Source organism: Papaver somniferum, chromosome 1 (genome assembly GCF_003573695.1).
Source record: "Papaver somniferum cultivar HN1 chromosome 1, ASM357369v1, whole genome shotgun sequence".
Lineage (NCBI taxonomy): Eukaryota > Viridiplantae > Streptophyta > Magnoliopsida > Ranunculales > Papaveraceae > Papaver > Papaver somniferum.
The window spans coordinates 204,857,966-204,878,297 of NC_039358.1; the positions used below are offsets into that span (position 1 = coordinate 204,857,966).

The 20,332-nt window shown below is 34.7% G+C and overlaps 1 protein-coding gene across 1 annotated transcript; it reads left to right on the forward strand.

Moving 5' to 3' along the window:
- Positions 1–15,540: 15,540 nt before the first annotated feature.
- Positions 15,541–17,273, forward strand: LOC113313138 (mitochondrial import inner membrane translocase subunit TIM14-3-like). Its single transcript, XM_026561869.1, has 4 exons — positions 15,541–15,679; positions 15,781–15,834; positions 15,923–16,098; positions 16,954–17,273. Exons 2-4 carry the CDS (start codon positions 15,832–15,834, stop codon positions 17,111–17,113), a joined length of 339 nt encoding a protein of 112 aa, XP_026417654.1. The 5' UTR covers positions 15,541–15,679; positions 15,781–15,831; the 3' UTR covers positions 17,114–17,273.
- The last annotated feature ends 3,059 nt before the right edge of the window (positions 17,274–20,332 follow it).

The window sequence follows — 20,332 nt, forward strand, 5'->3', positions numbered from 1 at the left end:
AGCCTACGCTTGGGTAAATAGTCGATAAAATTTAGTTTGGGGAAAGTTCCACTGACACTCTTAGATTGATTACGTCTTTGCATTTTAGTGTTGATTTTTTTTGCGTCTCCCAAACGAAAACTTACTAGAAGCTAGTTTCTGGTGAATAAATTATTTGAATTATCACTTTTTCATTACAGTTAACATTGACATTTGTCAATTTGAATTTTAAATGTCAGTAACTAACGTTTGCATAATTTTCATGTACACTTCTAGGAAATAGCAATTGAGTAACTACCCTTCATTTTTTATAAATGTAAAAATTTTCTCCTTTTTTTACAAAATTTCCGGTAATTCTTCATCAGTTGGGCAGATGGAGTCTAATAGCACGTTTGGATACAATTCTGTTTCTGACTTCTGCTTCTCCAGAAGAGAAGTCAGAAGCAGAAGTCAGAAATTCAGATATTTTGCTTCACAAAAGGTCGAATTTTCTGTTTTTAGAAGTCATTCTGAAATTTTACAACCAAACTGAGTTCTTGTTTTTTGACTTCTAGAAGTCAAAAAGTTACTTCTATGTGTGATATGCAGGAAGTTTCCAAAATGCTAACATTGTGATAATTTCGAACATTACACAAATGAGTGTGATCACATTTGTTTCTTAAAGTTAGAGCTTCTCCAATGGTTGTTGTATGTATTTTCTATGTGGCAACACAACCAAGACATCTTTATTCAAAATTTTCCTTAAGTTTAGGTGAAAAAAATTATTCATCTCCAATGGTGTTGTTTGTGATCATTCTCTTATTGAATGTAAATTTTATGTTTAGTACTTTTAAGATTTTATTAGATCTAAAAATGATTATGTATTGTATTTTAGTAAATAAAATGTATTTATAATTAAAAAAAGCTGACTAGGATGGTAGACAATGTCAAGGGGAATGTGGGAAACTAGACATTCCCCTTGACATTTTTTACCTAAAGTCATGCATACATTGATTTATGACATTCGGATTGGAGAATGATTTTTGAAAAAATGGATGTACATCCAAAGTGGATTTTGATATTTATCTCCACACACACGCCATTGGAGAAGCTCTTAGTACTCATGCACAATTTTCATGTATATTTCTATGAATTTTGAAAACTTTAACTTTCTCTCTTTAGGAGATAATGATTACTCTTCATTTTTTTTTATCTCGAGCAATCCATTTCTTTATATCTATAGCTTTTTTTCTTTTTTTTTTTGATAATAATAATTTTGGGATATTGAAGAAAACTTTATAAAAATGATAATTATGATGCACAAGTGTCTATTTGTATGCATTAAGAACTTTCAAATGTGAAACATTTATTTGGAAAACGCAGTACTGTACTTAGGATTTCACATATGTCCATTTGTTTAAACCATTTGAAGGATATCATTTTTTCTTTTTCTTTTGATCAGCGATGGATCATAAAAGCTTGATACTTTTGGTATGTCCCAATTTTTCATGTACAATTCCCGACTAACAATATTTGTTTTACCTCTATCAAAAAAAACTAGCTATTTTTGTGCCATAGAGAACATGACGAGGTGATTTAAACAGAAAATGCAACCAAGTGATAACAACTTAATAAGGTGTACAAGGTTGACTCATCCACTGGAGTGGAACCGGAGATACTCTTCCAATTCGGACATCCCCACACGGCCCCAGCAATGCCAGTAGCAAAGATACTACCGAACCTATCTATCAGTTGTTGATGTTGCTGCATTTGGTCATCAACTTCCGTATTGCTATAAGCTGTGCTTCGATTACGGATCAAATAAAACTTTTGGTAGATGTCCGGAAAAAAAAATATTATTTGACGCATGGCATAAATGTCTTGGCTCCGTGACCCTGAGTTGGTGGTGATACAATAGTGTGCTTGGGATTTGTTGATGAAGGTTCACGGCCTATGACTTCCATTGTTACTGGTTTGCAGTTATTTGGAAGACACTGTCTTAGTACTCGATATTACGGTATCAAGAATTTGGCTATTTAGGTCTTCGTGAGTCTTGCATTTCGTCTGTCTAACTAAACTGATCCAATTACTTTTTTTTTTTTGTTAGTGCACAACTTCGCTTTTGAATTTCAATATTGGATTAGCTAGTAGCATGATATGTGGGATGTTTCCAAAATGCTAAAGTGTGGTTGTGAAAATTTTGAACACCACTCAAATGGGTAGGATCATATTGTTCATAAGGTTAATCATGCACAATTTTCATGTTCACTACTATAACAGTTTGCAGATGATATTCTTATTTTCTTAGATGCAAGTGTTGAAGAAGTGAGAAGATTGCTTATTATTTTGATTGTTTTTGAGACATTAACAGGTTTGAAGCTAAACCTTGAGAAAAGCACTATGATTAGTGTAGGAGCTGAAAATGTTATTAGTGCTCTCTCTAAGGAACTTGGCTGTAAGACAAAAAAAATTACTTTTTACTTATTTGGATACACCTATTGGTGCTCATTGGAAAAGTACTGATGTTTGGGAGTATGTGTTAGCAAGAATGGAGCAAAAACTGGCTACTTGGAAGAAGAAAAAGTTGAATAAAGCAGAGAGAATCACTCTTATTAAAAGCTATCTAGCAAGTTTGCCTATTTATTTTCTCTCTTTGTTTCACCTTCCTACAAGTGTGGAGAAGAGGATGATCAAATTAATGAGGAACTTTTTGTGGGGTGTTGTTGAAGGGAGAAAAAAGCTTGTGTGGGTTGGTTGGACAAAGATTATCATGCCTAAGGAGTATGGAGGTTTGGGAGTAAGAAACTTAAGAACAACAAATCATGCTTTGCTGATCAAGTGGATCTGGAGATATTCTCAAAACAAAAATTGCTTTTGGAGGAAGATTATTAATCAGAAATTCAATAGGAATAGAGAGTTATTAATGCTAGATGTTGATAACCATCCTCATTCCTCAATGTAGGAGTTTATGGAAGAATGTTGTTAACATGAGTCCTAATGTGCAAACGATTGCTACTTTTACTATTAGGAATGGTAGAGGAATAAGATTTTGGAAGGATAGATGGTTCAATAGAGGTTTTTTACAGGATTTATTCCCTATGGTGTTTCAAGCTGTTAGAGACAAGGATGCTACTATATCTGATATGTTTAGTGAAAATGGCTGGCTTTGTGTGTTCAAACATCCTTTGGATGCTAATGAACAACTCGAGTGGGATTTACTTATATGTGATCTATCAAACATTCCAGTTTTAACGGAGGAAGAGGATGAGATGTCTATTTTGGAGAACTACAACACTCAAAAGTGTTATGAGGTCTTAGCTGGTGATTTCGATCAATGCGATTTTGTGCAGCATATATGGAAAAGTTACATCCCACATAAGGTGATCTTTATCCTATGGGCAACTTTTCATAATTCATTGCCAACTAGAGATATTCTAACTCATAGAGGAATGGAAATTGAAAGTGATCGGTGCTTGCTTTGTAATACTGAACGAGAAACAGCTGACCATATGTTCATTCATTGCTCTTATTCCTTTGAGGTTTGGGACTATTTTATCAAAGTGTTCAAGATATCTTGGCCTCTGCCTAGTACGTTATGGCAACTCTTTGATGCGTGGAAAACGAATGTGTTGTGTGGAAGAGCTAAAGAGGTGTGGAGAATTCTTCATTATGTTATTTGTTGGGTGCTTTGGAAGGAGATAAGTGGAAGAGTTTTTGGTGCACGTCAGAAGTGTGCTTCTGAAACCATTGATCATGTTAAGATGCTGGTGGTTTTATGGCTGTCTGATACTGATGCTTTTAAGTTTGTAAACTCCAATCTTGTATGGAGTAACTGGAATCCTCTAATGAGTGTGTAAGCTCTTGTAACCTGTGAAGGATCCTTTCCTTCTTTTTTCTCTCTTTAATATAACTTCGTCTTCGAAAAAAAAATATCTCTTTCAGAAGGTTTCCTTTGACTTTACATCTGTGACTTTTCTTTTCGTAAGAAGAGTTCTGGGATATCGGAGGAAACTTGAAAATAATAACACAAAATTGGTTAAAAAGACCAAATTCAACAATTCCTGGGTGAAAAGGACAGTTAGATTTTGATACGGAAAATGGGTCATTTGTCCAAATATTTTTAAAACATGGTTCAAATGGACGAGTAAAAATTAGTATGGGTGAAATGGACACCAAAAAAATAGCAAGGATGAAACTGGATCCATCCTGACTTAAACTTAAAAAATAGCGAGGATGAAACTGGATGCATCCTGATGTAAATTAAAAATAAGAAAAAGTATTTGAAAATGGATAGGATGAAATTGTTTACATCCTGCCTATTTTTACATTTTTTTCCATTTAAACAGTATCAAAATCTAGATGTCTTTTTCACCCAGGAATTGTTGATTTTGGTCTTTTTAACCAATTTTGTGATTTCGATATTGTTTAAATGGACAAAAATGTAAAAATAGCAAGGATGTAAACAGTTTCATCCTACCAATTTTCAATTTTTTTTTTTATTTTAAATTTACAACAGGATGCATCCAGTTTCATCCTTGCTATTTTTTAAGTTTAAGTCAGGATGAATCCAGTTTCATCCTTGCTATTTTTTTGGTGTCCATTTCACCCATACTAACTTTTAATCGTCCATTTGAACCATGTTTTTAAAAATATTTGGACAAATGACCCATTTTCCGATATTATTATGATGCACAGACCTTGAAAGTTGAAACTTGAAACACTAATTTCAAATCCTAGTTGAAGATTTTATGAATGTCCATTTACTTGATCTATTCGAGGGAAATGCACAAAAATGTTTACCAATGTTTTATTGAAGACTTGGTGAAGTAGTGGGATCCATCGGATATTTCTTTTTAGTTAAAATTTTTTGGATGATAAGTGTCGAATTTAACAACTTTTTCCAAACTTACTACATGCCAGTTTTTTGTCTCCAGAGTTGTGCAATCTTTTCTTAAATGCTCGTCGTTTAATCCGTAACACAGTGGAATATTACTAGCTCCATAAACTGTCAGAACGTGGGTATCCAACTCAAACTTAATTTACGATGAATGGAGAGGGCGTAAAGAAGGTTATAAACCACAGGATCTTAAATAATCCAGATAATTTGGGATTAATAATCTGAATATGCCCCTCGCGTGTAGCCTCGTTAGTTAGAACGTGGGCATTCAACTCAAAACTAATTTGAGATGAATGGAGAGGCCGTAAAGAATATTATAAACCACATGATCTTAAATAACCCAGATAATTTGGGATTAATAATCTCAATGCGCCCCTCACGTGTAGCCTTGTTGGCAGTGGCGGAGCCAGAAAGTTTGGGTTGGGGGGACAACTACGTATACACATCGTGACAGTGAATTGTGGCCGAAGGCTGTAAAATTTTTTTAGACATTTTCTCCACTAACAAATCAATTTTATGAGAAAATATTTAATGGGAGCGTTTTTTGAAGGGGGCATGGGGGACAAATGATATGTTGACAAATGTATTTGATTCCCATGAATTATGTTTCCAAAAATACAAAAAAAGATTATTTTTGGAGAGAAATCTTGTTTTCTTAATTGGTGTTGGAATTTTCGGAAACATAATTCATGGGAATCAAAGGCATGTGTCAAAATATCATTTGTCCCCATGCCCCCTTCAAAAAACGCCCCCATCAAAAAATTTCTCCAATTTTAGGATCAAAAATTATGGTTAAAGAAGAGTTTTAATTTGGAAAACTCCTAAACGAAATATTTTCCTTTGTTAGGCATATAATTAAGTAACAAATTGAAATTACAGGTGTATAATTAAATAATCGTAGATATACTAGTCAACATTCTAGTTTTTCGCAAAATAATTATCGTTTTTAACCAAAATATAAGAGCATCTCCAATGGAGTTTGGATATCTAAAAATATTGATGCCACCTAGGATTTTAGAGACTTGTATTAAAAAAACCTTCTCCAGTGGTTGTTGTATGGTTAAAATTGTATCGTATCTGATTTGGCAACTTGAATTTGGATGAGAGTATGTATTTTTAGATACTCTTCTCTAAACCCACGTCATCAATTACTTTCCTTTTAAGACTATTTCAACTTTATTTATTTTTTTAGATCTTTTAACAAATAAATGACTACTTGTATTAAACTAAATCTTGATACAACTACCATTGGAGATGCTTATCAAAACAAACATTTATTTATATTCCATATCAACAAAATACCTTTTTTTAAGCTTCCACATTGGATATATATCCATACACAATTAGAGATGCTCTAAGTAAATTTTCTTTTACCTAAGTTAGGGGGACAAAATATTCTGTTGAACCAAATTATAGCTACTGATTTTGGTTTTACCAAAAACTAGGGAGGACAGTCCAAACGTGGCTCCGCCACTGCTCGTTGGTCTAACACATGGACAATAAATCTGGTGACGCGGAATAAAGATGAGGTCAAATGACTCGACACATATAGCCTGCTATGATACCATGTTAGAATATAATCATCCAACGCAAAACCAATTGGCGATGAGTGGAGTGGCTCCAAAGAAGATTATAAACCGCAAGATATTAAATAACCCAGACAATTCGGGACTAATAATCTCAACATAAACTCATTTAATCAAGATACACATTTGATATTACTATCTTGAAAAACACCTGGAAAAAAATAAAAACTATAACCAATTAGATGATCAGAATCGCCAGTCATGTTGGCAGAAAAATATAAAAGACTCGTCGGAGTTAGAGATATTAATTTTTTTTCTTTTTTTTTTGAAGAAAAAGTTATATCAAAAGAGAAAAAGAGTAATAAAATTAAAAAGAAAATCATCCACTCATGAGAGTTTACTAGTTGCTCCCAATGAGACCAGGGGGAACAAATTTAAAGGAATCAGTGTCACATAACCATAAAACTACAAGTTGCTTGACAAGATCAATATTTTCCGCAACACTTTTCTGCCAACCACCTAAAATTCTCCCATTTCGCTCCTTTCATAAGATCCAATAAACATTTTAGTGAATAATTTTCCACGCCTCCTTTCCGCTTCCTTGTAACACGTTAGAAAACCAATCTCCAAATAATTGGAACACAGTTCTCGACATCGGCCATGATATCTTTAACGCCTTGATAAAATAACCTAATATCGAAAAAAAAATATGGACAATGAAGAAACATGTGATCAGAAGTTTCTATTTCATCATTACATAGAACACACAAATCACTTTGAATGTTTATGCCACGATGAAGTAACATGTCTATAGCAGGGACTAAATCGTGAAAACTTACCAAAGAATGAAGTTTACCTTGTTTGGAATATTTTTCTTCTATAGATGAGAATCGAAGTCGTAAGGGGATAGGTACCTGTCAAAACCTCGTAGCATTAAAATTCTTTATAATATCCAATTCATCATCGACTTCCACTAACTACGGTAATGGGTAACAGTCACGTCTGAGCAAGTCCCACTCTAACTTCTCATTTGCGTTCAAAGGCCTCATGAATTCACAATTCCAACTATTGTTCACAATCATATCATGCTATTGAGGCATCCTTCACCTTGGAAGCCATGAAAATGACCGGGACTAAATCTTGAAGCCTTCCTCTATCTAGCCATTTGTCCTTCCAAAACCTTATCCCTTTATCGTTTCTCACTGTGAACTGAGTTATTTCTTGAATAACGGGAACCATATTCACTACTCTTCCACAAACTCCTACACTGAGACTTGGTATTAACATTTGGCATTAACAAATTTAGGCTTCTCTTGAACTTTTGATTCACTATTATCCTCCAAAGGTTGTTTTTGTTCTTTGAGAACCCCCAAATCCATCTTATTAACAAAGATTGATTAGTAGTTACCATAATCTTCACTTCCAAACCACCATTTTCTTTAGGCATGAAAAGTTTTGTCCAATCTACCTAAACTAGCTTCCTCCTACCTTCTGCCGCCTCCCACAAAAAATTCCTCATAATCCGCACCATTCTCTTCTCCACGCTTACCGAGAGATGAAATAACGACAAGTAGTTAATAGGTAAACTAGCAAGACAAATTTTTATAAGAATAAGTCTAGCTACCTGCTTCAGTTTCTTTTTTTCCACGTCATCAATTTCTGCTTCATCTTGGTCAAAACATACTCCCAAACAGAAATACTATGCCCATTCTCCCCTAGTGGCATACCAAGATATGTGAAAGGAAACTTATCCGTCCTATATCCAAGTTCCTTAGAAAGAGCCTCAATTACCGCATCCGTACCAACACTGGTCATTGTGCTTTTTTTCTAAATTCAATTTGAGCCCAATAATTATTTCGAAAACCTCTAATATGATAAGAAGTCTTCTAACTTCTTCTACACTTGTGCCAATGAAAATTAGTGTATCATCCATAAATTCTAAGTGAGAAATTATTGAGCCATGCTCCATCATCTGAAACCAGAAAGATGATCTGTCTCCACTGATCATTTATCAGTTTAGAAAGAACCTCTACCACCAATAAAAATAAATACAACGATAATGAATCTCCTTGTCGTAACCCCATATCGGGTTTCAACTTCTATGTAGAACTGTGTCATTCACTAATATTGACAGTGAGAAGAAGTAACACACCATCTAATCCTAGAAATCCATTTGTTGACAAAATCGTGCTTCTACAGAATTTTTAAACGTGAAACATTAACTCGGAAAATCCAGTACTTAGTTGAAGATTAAATCTGTTATCAATCTGAAGAATCCGATCTTCGTTTTATTTTGAAAGCTTGTTATTGTAAATGGATTATTAAAGATTTGATGGTTTTCATTTGCCCCAATTGTTTTTTTAGTTTACCTATCAAATAAGATATTTTCAATTTAAAATTCCCTAATAACACCGTAACAAAAGTTGTTTTCCCTCTGGTCTAAAGACTAGCTATTTTTGTGCCATGGAATAGAACGAGCGTACGAGGTGATTCTAAACCGAAAATACTACCAACAAGTGATAACAACTTAAAAAGGTGCACAAGGTTGACTTGTCCAGCGTAGAAAACTTAAAAAAAGTACGAATGAGGAGTCTAAGAATATGCAAAACTTCACAAATGCATGACACGGACACCTTAATTAGAAAATTGAAAAGGCATTTTAGACGCTTTCAAAAGGCATCGCCAATGGTATCTCATGGAAAAACACTTTACGAGAAGAGTTTTTTTTGTAGAATTTTTTGGTAAACCGAATTAGGTTTTTAAATTCAAAGGAGAAAAATATTTATATAAAACGCCGTCTCGCACTTGATATTAAAATATCCAACATCAGCAAGTATGTATGACATGCGGAAAGTTTCCAAAATGCTAACGTTGTGACAATTTTGAACGTTACACAAGTGAGTGCAATAACATTTGTTTCACAAAGTTAGTATTCATACACAATTTTCATGTATATTTCTATACATTTAGCAAATTTCAACTTCCTCTCTTTAGGATATTTGATTTCGTTTTTTCTCATTTTGAGGGATGTATTTATATCGGTGGCTTTTTTTTCTCATAACAAGAATCTTGGGATGTTGGAGAAAACTTCTAAAAAATAACAATTATGATGTATAAGTCTATGAGTCTTTCCTCGTGTAGAACTTTCAAACCTGAAACATTTGCTTGAAAAATGCAGTACTTAGGATTTCACGTATGTCGTTTGTTTATACCATTTGAACTTTTGAGAGATATGATTTTTTTCCATTTTTACCTTTTTTTTTTGTAAGTTTAGCATAGCAATGGATCATAAAGATCTGATGCTTTTGGTATGTCCCAATTTTTCATGTACAGTTCCCAAGTGACAATAGAGAACCTGACGTGGTGATTTTAAGCCGAAAATGCAACCGATAATAAGTGATTAACAATTTAATAAGGTGTACAAGATTTGTTGTTGATGCTGCTGCATTTGGTATCAAGAATTTGGCTATTTAGGTCCTCGTGAGTCTTGCATTTCGTCTAACTAAACTGATCCAATTACTTTTTTTTTTGTTAGTGCACAACTTCGCTTTTGAATTTCAATACTGGATTAGCTGGTAGAATGATATGTGGGATGTTTCCAAAACGCTAAAGTTGTGGTTGTGAAAATTTTGAACACAATTTTCATGCTCACTACTATAAATGCAACAAACTTTAATTTTTCTCTCTTCCAAAAGATTTCCTTTGACTTAACATCCGTGACTTTTCTTTTTGTAAGCAGAGTTCTGGGATATCGGAGGAAACTTGAAAATAATAATTATGATGCCAAGAACTTGGAAGTTAAAACCTGAAACATTAGTTTCAAATCCTAGTTGAAGATTTTATGGATGTCCATTTACTTGATCTATTTGAGAGAAATGAAACAAAAATGTTTGTCTTGCCAATGGTTTATAAGACTTGGTGTAGCAGTGGGATATATCAGATATTTGGTTTAAGTTAAATTTTTTTGGATGATAAGTGTCGAATTTAACAACTTTTTCCGAACTTATTGCATGCAATTATTTTGTCCCGAGTTAAATAAATTTTATGCAAATTTTTAATATCCGTTATTTAATCCATAACACATTTGAATATTACTAGCTCCATTAACTGTTAGAATATGGGCGTACAACTAAAACTAATTTGCGATGAGTGGAGTGGACCCAAAAAAATTATAAATCGCATGATCTTAGATAACCTAGAAAATTCGGACTAATAATATCAATATAAACTCATTTAATCAAATACACATTTGATATTACTAGCTCGATAAATACCTGGAATAAATAAAAAACTTTAACAAATTAGATGATCAGACTCACCAGTCATGATGGCTAAAAGAGATTAAGAGTAATACAGTTATAAAGCAAATCACTCACTCATGAGAGTATACCAGTTACTTCAAATGAGATTCGGTGGAATAAATTTAAAGGAATCAGTAACACAAGACCCTAAAACTACAAGTTGCTTAACAAGATCAATATTTTCCGGAAACTTTTCTACCGACCACCTAAAACTCTCCAATTTCGCTCATTCCATAAGATGTAACAAATAGCTTAGTGAATAATCTTCCACACCTCCTTTCCCATTCCTTGTAACACGTTAGAAGACCAAGCTTCAAACAATTGGAAAAAAGTTTTCAGCATCGGCCATGATATCTTAAACGCCTTGATAAAATAATCCTATATCCCAAAAGAATACAGATAATGAAGAAACATGAGATCATAAGTTTCTTTTTCGTCATTACATAGAACACACAAATCACTTTGAATGTTTATGCCACGATAATGAATCTCCTTGTCGTAGCACCTTATTGGTTTTAAACTTCTCCGTAGAAATGTGCCATTCATTAATACTGGCAAGTGAGAAGAAGTAACACACCATCTAATCCAAGATATCCATTCTCAATCAGTAATTGAAGATTTTAAATCTCAGAAAATGCCTTGGTTTGCTATTTCAAGGTGGAGGAAAATTTGTCAAAGTATCAGTGACTGGAGATTCATTCACAACTATAAAGAAGTGAATTTCTCAGCTGATTTACTGGCAAAAAAAGGAGCTGATCTTCAAAGTGGTGAAAACATCATTTACATTCACAGACCAGCTTTTCTATCTCCCATGGAAAATGATCAACAAGCCTATTATAGATTTAAATAGTTGTTGTGATAATTAAACTCAGTGGACTTTTTTTGGTTGTATCTTTTTTGTTACCTTTATAGTCCTTATTGGTCTTTCTTTTTGTAAATCTTTTTTGGAACTCTTTTGGTAATCAATAAAAATATTATTATCGAGCAAAAAAAAAAGGTGCTTCTGCAGAATAGTAAATAGAGAATGCCAATTAAAGTTATCTAAAGCTTTCTCCATATCTATCTTGCAAAGAATACCAGGTTTCTTATCTTTCAGTCTACCGTCCACACATTCATTAGTGATGAGAACTTAGGGTTGTTCATGGTCGGTTTTGGTTCGGTTTCTAGCCAAACCAAAACCGAAACCAATACTATCGGTTTCTAAAAATCTAAACCAAACCAATCCATTAACCATTGGTTCGGTTTCCAAATGGTTCCAGCCGGTTTCGGTTTGTCCCAGTGGTTTTAGGTTAACCAATAGTTATGTCAAACGACTCAAACAAAAAAAAATACACAAATTTACAGATAAAAAAATCGTAGCTGCCGATAGTATTGGTTTAAACAAATTTACAGACAAAAAAAATCAAGAATAATTAAATCTTACTCTAAATCTAGAGATCAAAAGAAGATATATAATATATCTTAATTTAGTTAATTGACAAACAAAAAAGAATGAAGAAGGGAAGAAGAAAGTCGAGTAGCAGCAGTGGCAACTGTAGTTAGGGGTGGAGAAGTGAGGCGACTGAGAGAAAGAGAAAGAGAAAGAGGGAGAGTATCATAATGTAATATTAGATTTAGGGTTTATATTTATCCTCTAAATCAATGAGTAGAATCTAATACTTTTAAATCAAGGTAGAAACTAAGTTTAAAAATTAATCGGGTTTCCAATGGTTTTTGGTTCGGTTTTAGAGATCAAACCAAACCAAAACCAACACTATCGGTTTTCCACTTTCTACACCATAACCAATCCATTAGTATATGGTTTGGTTTGGTTTCTTCCTAATTGGTATGGTTCGGTTCGGTTCCAGCGGAAAATCGAAACCATGTTTAGCCCTTCATCAAGGACATGTTTGTTATGAATAAACGAGTCTTGAAAGTCTGATATAAGAACCGGAAAAACCTTGTTCAACCTTACTGCAAGTCTTTAAAAAGACTCATAAGATCATCCTTAATAATGCCTCAATACCTCTTGAAAAATTCAATCGTAAACCCATTTTGTCGTGGCGACTTATTATTTCCCATCTTTTTAACAACGTCCCAAACTTCCTCCTCCGTGAAATCACGCTCAAACCAGAATTTATACTCCTTGTTGATTTTAGGAAAACAGAGATTCTCCATACACGAATTCACCTCATCTCCCTCGGTGAAGAGATTGATGTAAAAACTTCTTAGTTCGTCCTTGGTAATATTTGGATCAAAAAAGTTTGACCCTCCTACCTGTAGCTTCGCAATGGTGTTGCGCTATTGCACTTGCGATACTGTGAAAATAACTTGTGTTTGAGTCCCCACCAAAAATCATTCTGCTTCGCCCTTAAATGCCATTTTTCTTGCCCCTATTGATTCAATATCACACAGTTGAATCTTGCATTGAGTTCTCTCCTCAAGTTGTTCAGGTCAGAGATACTCATTTGATTCGACTATCCTAGATATTGTGGATTTTATTGAGGATAATAATCTCATATAGATCAAAACCATCCTAGATCCTCCATATATATCAGATTTTGGAGAATTATTTGTTTTTTTTCCTTCTTTTTTTCCTGTGAACATAAGAACCTGACTTAGCTATTACGTATGATATGCGGGAAGTTTCCAAAATGTTAAAGGTGTGATCACATTTTTTTATATAGTTGGTACCCAAGCACAATTTTTATGTACATTTCTATAAATGTAGCAAACTTCAACTTTCTCTCTTTAAAAGAATTGATTTGATTTTTTCCATTTTGAGCGATCTATTTCTTTACATCTGATAATTTATGGTTTCTCTTTCTCATATTAAAAGTATTTGGATTTTGGAGAAAAATTATGACCGAGTATGGAGAACTTTTAAACGTGAAACATTAACTCGGAAACTGCAGTACTTAGTTGAAGATTTTATCCGCTATCAATCAGAAGAATCCGATCTTCGATATTTGAAGGTTTCTATTATAAATGGATAATTAAAGATTTGATGCTTTTGGTCTGCCCCAACTTTTTTTTAGTTTACCTACTACCTCCGTACCACATATATAGGCGGAGGGATCAATTCTCTTAGATTAAGAATTTTTTTTTTTGATTTTTACAAATGTTCATGTTTTTTCCTGTTTTGCCCTTTATTATATTTCCTATGTTAGAGACATAAACCCAATTGCGATGATAACCAAGCAACATAAATAAGGTAAAATAGTTAAAAGCCATCTTGAAATTACCATTCCGCCTATCTAATGGTACAAGGGAAAGGAATATTCCGCCTATAAGATAGGTATGGAGGGAGTATTAAATAGGATATTTGCAATTTAAAATTCCCGAGTAACACCGTAGCAAAAGTTTTTTTCCCTTTGGTCTAAAGACTAGCTATTTTTGTACCATGGAATAGAATGAGCCGACGAGGTGATTCTAAACCGAAAATACTACCAACAAGTGATAACAGCTTAAAAAGGTGTACAAGATTGACTTATCAACGCCCAAAAGTGTTTTCTATAGAAAGCTATTTACTAAAAATGTTTAGTTATTAAAAAATTCCGAAAAAGGTTTAATGTGCACACATTATAGGTGTGGATTCATGATATTGTGTACACAATATCAAACAATGGGTACACATTCCGTGCTATTCAAACATTTTTGGGAATAACTAATTAAAACTAAACACCTTTGGAAATTTTCTCCCCTCCAACCCCAGGCATGCCGACCGCAACGATTTTACGGAACCTATTTCCTAAAACTGCTTATTTACTCTATTGACCATTGTTATTGGTGACGCAACTGACGCACTGTAAGTGTATGTGATGATTTTGGGCACAACTTTTCTAGAGCAAGAGTAATGCACTGTTTTCATTTTCATTTTTGGGAGTGTAGTAAACTTCCAACGTTTATACTCTATAAATAAATAAGATAAATTTTGGCTCTTCACCATTTCACGGCGAGTTTACCGTATCATCTATGTAACATGAGGCTAATTACGTTTATTTTTATGCTAACTTTGTTACTTGAAGAAGAGTGGTAAGCCATAGGAGAAAACTTAAAGAAAAATAATCACCGGTTTGCGATCAAAAAGAATGACAAATACTAACTTTTGTCTATCATTGAAGAACAACCCTGGTTCCACTTGAAGAACGATTTAGTCAAGGAGTTTTATAAATATCCATGGGCTCTTGTAATGGAGAAATAAATAATCTATTGGCTCAATCAAGAAACAGAGAAGTGCATTATTTCAGTTTTATGTTGTTATTTTCTTTCTTTTGCGCTCATCTATAATAATCTTGACATGCTTGTAACCGGAGAAATACGAAAATCTTATATACTTTTAGAATAAAACCTTTTTTTGATAAGAAGATGACTTTTATTTATGTAACATTGAAAGTTTGCAAAATATACAAGATGGGAGTTAAGTCCAGCTTAACTCGTTCTAGGATTTTGTTTCTTACATTTTCGCTCACATTCTCCGTAGAGAAGTAGTTAATCTTCCTAGATCTTAATTCCTTAGCTAGAAAACCTTATAGTATCATACTTTTAGCCATGCCATGAAAGAGGTGATTTGAAAACGAAAACGCAAACAAATTCCATCAAGTGATGATAAGTACACAAAAATCGCTCATCCACCGGCACCGGAGAGATACTTTTCCGGTAACAATTTTCCCCACACCGGCAGCAAGGAGACATGGCCCATGGGATCGAGGCCTACTTGCCAATTTAGGATGAGTAGGAAGTAGGAACCACTCCCCGCAAAACTACTCACCATGTAACATAAGTGTAAGGATACATGGACGCGTGCAGAAAAAGTTATGCGACCAAGAAAATAGTATTGCACATCTAGACATGGTTTCGGCTGTATCTACAAAACTACCCTTGTTCATGTTTAGGTAGAAAACCCCAGAAGGAGCTAGAAAAATAAAATCTTTCCTCTGTTTCTTCTTTCCCAAGTCCTCCTCCTCCTCAGAGTTGGTTGACAAGAAATTCCACCCAGAAAATCAAATCATCAGCAGGTATTCATAATCCCCCCCTACCCATCTCCTTTGATTTTGCTGTTTTCAGTTGTATCATACACAGATTTTTTATCTGATACAAGTCTCAATTTCTTACGCAGAACAAAAGTGTGCAATTCCTGGAATCTAATTTACAATCGCGTTATCTAATAATGGTAAGACCACTGGGATATCTTGATTTTACGCTTTATCAGTTGTTGCATTTGGCGATGAATGATTTTTGCCTGTTTTTTGTGGTTGCAGGAGCCGTTGGTAACAGGGATGACTGTGGGAGCGGTTGCTTTAGGTGGTAGATACTTAATTCAGGCATGGGATGCGTTTAAGACACGCCCAATTATTCCCCGGACACGGAGATTTTACCAAGGTGGATTTCAACCTGTCATGACTAGAAGAGAGGCTGCTTTAATTCTTGGAGTCAGGTATATTCTACATTCATTCCCCTTCTGATTGATGTTCTTTAGTGTTCTGTTTGATAATTGTGTAGATTCATAGGCTGAAAAATTGACCTTGTGTTAGAACTGGGAAGAAACATACAATTGGGGGTGGGGGTGGGGGTGGCGGGAATTTTACATAGAATTTGCTTATTTTCGTCTAGCAGCTGCCCAATTGCCTATTTGTGCACACCAATATGTAACACTATCAATCCCTGATTTATTAGAGAATGAAGCTTCCAATTTGGCCTTATATGAGAACTAGGGAGAAAGATAGAATTGGGGGTGTTGGGAATTTTACCCAAGGTATGCTCATTTGGCCTAGCAACTGCCAATTGCCTATCTGTGAACACGGACATTTTAATACTGTATTCGTAATTTTTTGAGAATGAATTTGTAGATTGCCTTGCAATGTTCAGAGAGCCCTGCGCTTAAAAAGTAACTAATGAAAGGCAGCACTTCAAGCTACCATTGTAACAATTGGCCAATTCCTTGTAAGGTCTTTGTAGTGTGCCGATGTCGATCAAACTTAATTGCTGAAACATCTGTGACACACTTCTGGCAAGTGCACTTTGATTCATTAGGCATGTTCAGATATTCTTAGTTTACCTGAAAATTTTACCTTGGTAGTAGCTATTGAGGCTATGAAGTAAGTGAGTGAAATGTGTTTTTGTTGCGATTGAGACTATGAAGCAAGTGAACTTGTCAGTTAATAGAGAAGCTAGGAAGTTCTGAATGATGTTATCATTACGCTTGCTACAGTTTTTTTGTGAAGTCGGTTATGACTGCAACTGCAGAAAAGGCCAGTAAAATTTGTTTATCTATTTGCTTGGTTTCATTCAGAGAGCATGCAGTCAAGGAGAAGATTAAAGAAGCACACAGGAGGGTGATGGTGGCTAACCATCCTGACCAGGGTGGGAGCATTTATCTTGCTAAGAAGATCAACGAGGCTAAGGTACTGTTGATGGGTAAAACACAAGGGAGTGCATCTGCTTTTTCATAAATCAAATTTCCTCCAATTACTAATATATGCTAATATGATGGCGGAGGTTAGATGTACTAAATAATCATCTGTTATTGGTTATTGAAAGTGTATGAACAGGTAGGATTTAACGATGCAATGAAATAATTTTAACAAGTATGGTTGTACAATTTCTCACCTAGTCTGTGTTTTGAGTTTACTGCAGTCATTGTGCTTGTTGCACCTCTTTTATGCGATTCATTTAAGTGCATTTTTGAACTAGTAGGGCCTTGAATACTCAAGGCACTCGAGCACAAGATCACCTGTGTGCCTTTCTGTAAAACAATTTCATAGTTAATGGAGCAGAACGGTGCACCCAGATAGGAGATGGTATAGTCTGCTCTGCTTCATACATTACAGATATGTCTACTGCGCAGCTATATTACTTTTTCATTAAGTGTGCTAGTTTCAAAATTGAACTATAAGCCTATAAACTCAAGCAAGATTGCTTAGATTATATGTATGCATTCATTGAACCACGGTTGGGAAGAATATGCAGAGTGGCCGAGAAGTTTGAAACAGGCCAGAGATTAACACAGTATACCATGGTAAATGTTCCGTGGGTCGGTCACATTATTTCATCTAGGTCTAGTGTCATTTGAACTGCAGGAATCGTGTCTTTCACTTGGTACAGTTCCATTTTGATTTGGATTTGAAGGTCCACCTGTAAATGCTTTAAATCAAACATGTGAAGAGTTTATAAAGATGCACAGTCTTTCCAAATTGCTCGTCTTTAAAAGTACACAACACCATTGGTCTAAAAAAAGTACTCGACAAACAGATTATCACACATCCTTGCAATGGAGCTTGAAGGTTTGTTGTTAGGCTGCACAGTATATTAGGCAGTGGAGCTAAGATTTTACTTTCACCCAGGTTAAGGGTCATAAAGCTGAATGTGCCCAAGCTCTAAAGCTGCATCATACACCACAACCACAAGTATCCTCCTTCATGCATATTGGCAAGGGAATAATCTGACTGCACTTTTTATTTTACAACTTTGCTTCTCCATAACCAAGTACCCAAAACGGATTGATAACTATGTAATACTCGATCATCAGTGTTTTGAGCAATAAGAAAAAGAAAGAGAGAGACCAGAGACCAGTTTTATTTCTCTTTATCGCCCACCGGAAGAAGATGGAGAGACTGAGGGGGCGGTAAAAAAAGCAAAAGTGGTTTTGCGATCTCGATAAACCATGAATCAAGAGAAGGATGGTGGTGATGATGATTCTAAAAGCAAAAGCAAAGCAGCTGTTATTCAAACAGCAAAAACAGAATCAAAGATTGAATATGAGAAACAAGGAAAGAGGGGTTTTAGGGGTTTTGGTACTGATGATGATGATGATGATGATGAGAAGGAGAATAAGATGGAAAAGATGGAAGAAGACAATGGTGGAATTAAAGAGATTGAGGAGGGCTTATTAGGAAAAGGTGAATCAGATTCAGTAGAGGAGGAGACTAAAGAGGTAAACTCTATTATTACTGCTGCTACAGAAACAGTAATAAAAAGAGGAAGAGGAAGACCTAAGAAGAAGAACAAGGCAGTAGTGCTGCTGGAAAACACTAACAAAATGTTGAATAATAAGGTATTTTTGAATTGATTCTCTCTTTTTGATCCATTGATTTTGATTACAGAAATTGATTCTCTCTTCATTGATTGATTGATTTTGATTATAGAAATTAGATTTTGGATGTTGATTTTGAATGATTATGGTGTAATTATTGTTCTAAACAGGTCAACCAAGTGGATGAGGTGGAAAAGAGGGAAGAAGATGGAGGAATTGAGGAGATTGAGGGTTTAGCAGCGAAAGGAGAATTAGATTCAGTAGAGTGCATCAAGGAGGATGACTTTATTGCTAAAGAAACAGTAATCAAAAGAGGAAGAGGAAGACAACCTCATTCTGATGAACAGACAAGAAAGAAAAGAGGGAGACCAAAGAAGGTTGTGGTGCCACTGGAAAATACAAACAGGATGAATGATGTGAGCTTTTAACTTTTTTTTTTTTTTTTTTTTTTGATTGATTTGTTTGTAGGAATTCGTATTCTTGATTTTGTATGTGGAGTTCAATGTCGATGCTATAATTGTTGTAAACAGGTGGAGGAGGAGAAAGAGAATGAAAAGGGGATTAAGAAGATGAAAATGGGGGAAGAAAATGGAACTGAGGAGACTAAGGAGGATTTAGGAAATGGGGAATTAGATTCAGTAGAGTGCGTCAATGAGGAGATAAAAGGGGAGAGCTCCATTGCTAAAGAAACAAAAAGAGGAAGGGGAAGACCTAAGAAGGTGATGCTATTGGACCCAAATACAAACAAGATGAATCAAGTGAGCTTCTTAATTCTCTCGTTTTGATTGATTTGTTTGTAGAAATTTGGTTTTGAATTCGTGATTTTGTATGTGGATTTCGGTGTTGAGGGTTAGATTTTAATTTGTTAATAGGTGAATGAAGAGGAGGGGGAGAAGGTAATATGTCATCACACGGCAAGCACCGACCAAACAAGAAGAAAAAGAGGAACACCAAAGAAGGTGGAGATATCGGAAGATACAAACAAGATGAATAGAGTGAGCATTTTAATTCTTTCTTTGCTAATATAAATTGGGTTTCAAATTGGTGATTTTCAATGTGGATTTTGAATGATGATGCTAGAATTGTTTGTAAACAGGTGAACCAAGTGGAGGAGAAGGTAAGGTGTCATCAGTGCGGTAAGAACGATGAAGAGGAATATGTTTGTTGTACAAAATGTCAAGTTAAAGTATATTGCATTGGTTGCATTGGAAATTGGTAAGATCGAATTGAAGCTTGTTTTCTGAGTTCTCATTGTTCTTTTCATGTTTGTGGTTCATTCTGATATGCTAAGGAAATTACTCCTAGTCTTGTTTTTCAAATTATAGATTGAGAATTAAAAATTTGGATTGGGGCATGATCATAATACGTATTTGTGGCGGGTTGTTTTTATTGTGGAGTATAGGTATCCAAAGTTTTCGCCTGAAGCTATTGCACAGTCTTGCCCATTTTGTCGTGATAATTGCAATTGCATAAAATGTTTGCGTTCATGTATAACGCCCAAGGTTTGATATGCTTTTTCACTTATTTTCTTTATCTGTGTTAAAAATTGACCTTCTGGAATTTTAATATGTGTTTATTTCTTTCTACCATGTGTAGAACTTGAAGAGTCAGGAAATGATGATGAAAAACAGGGAGGAAA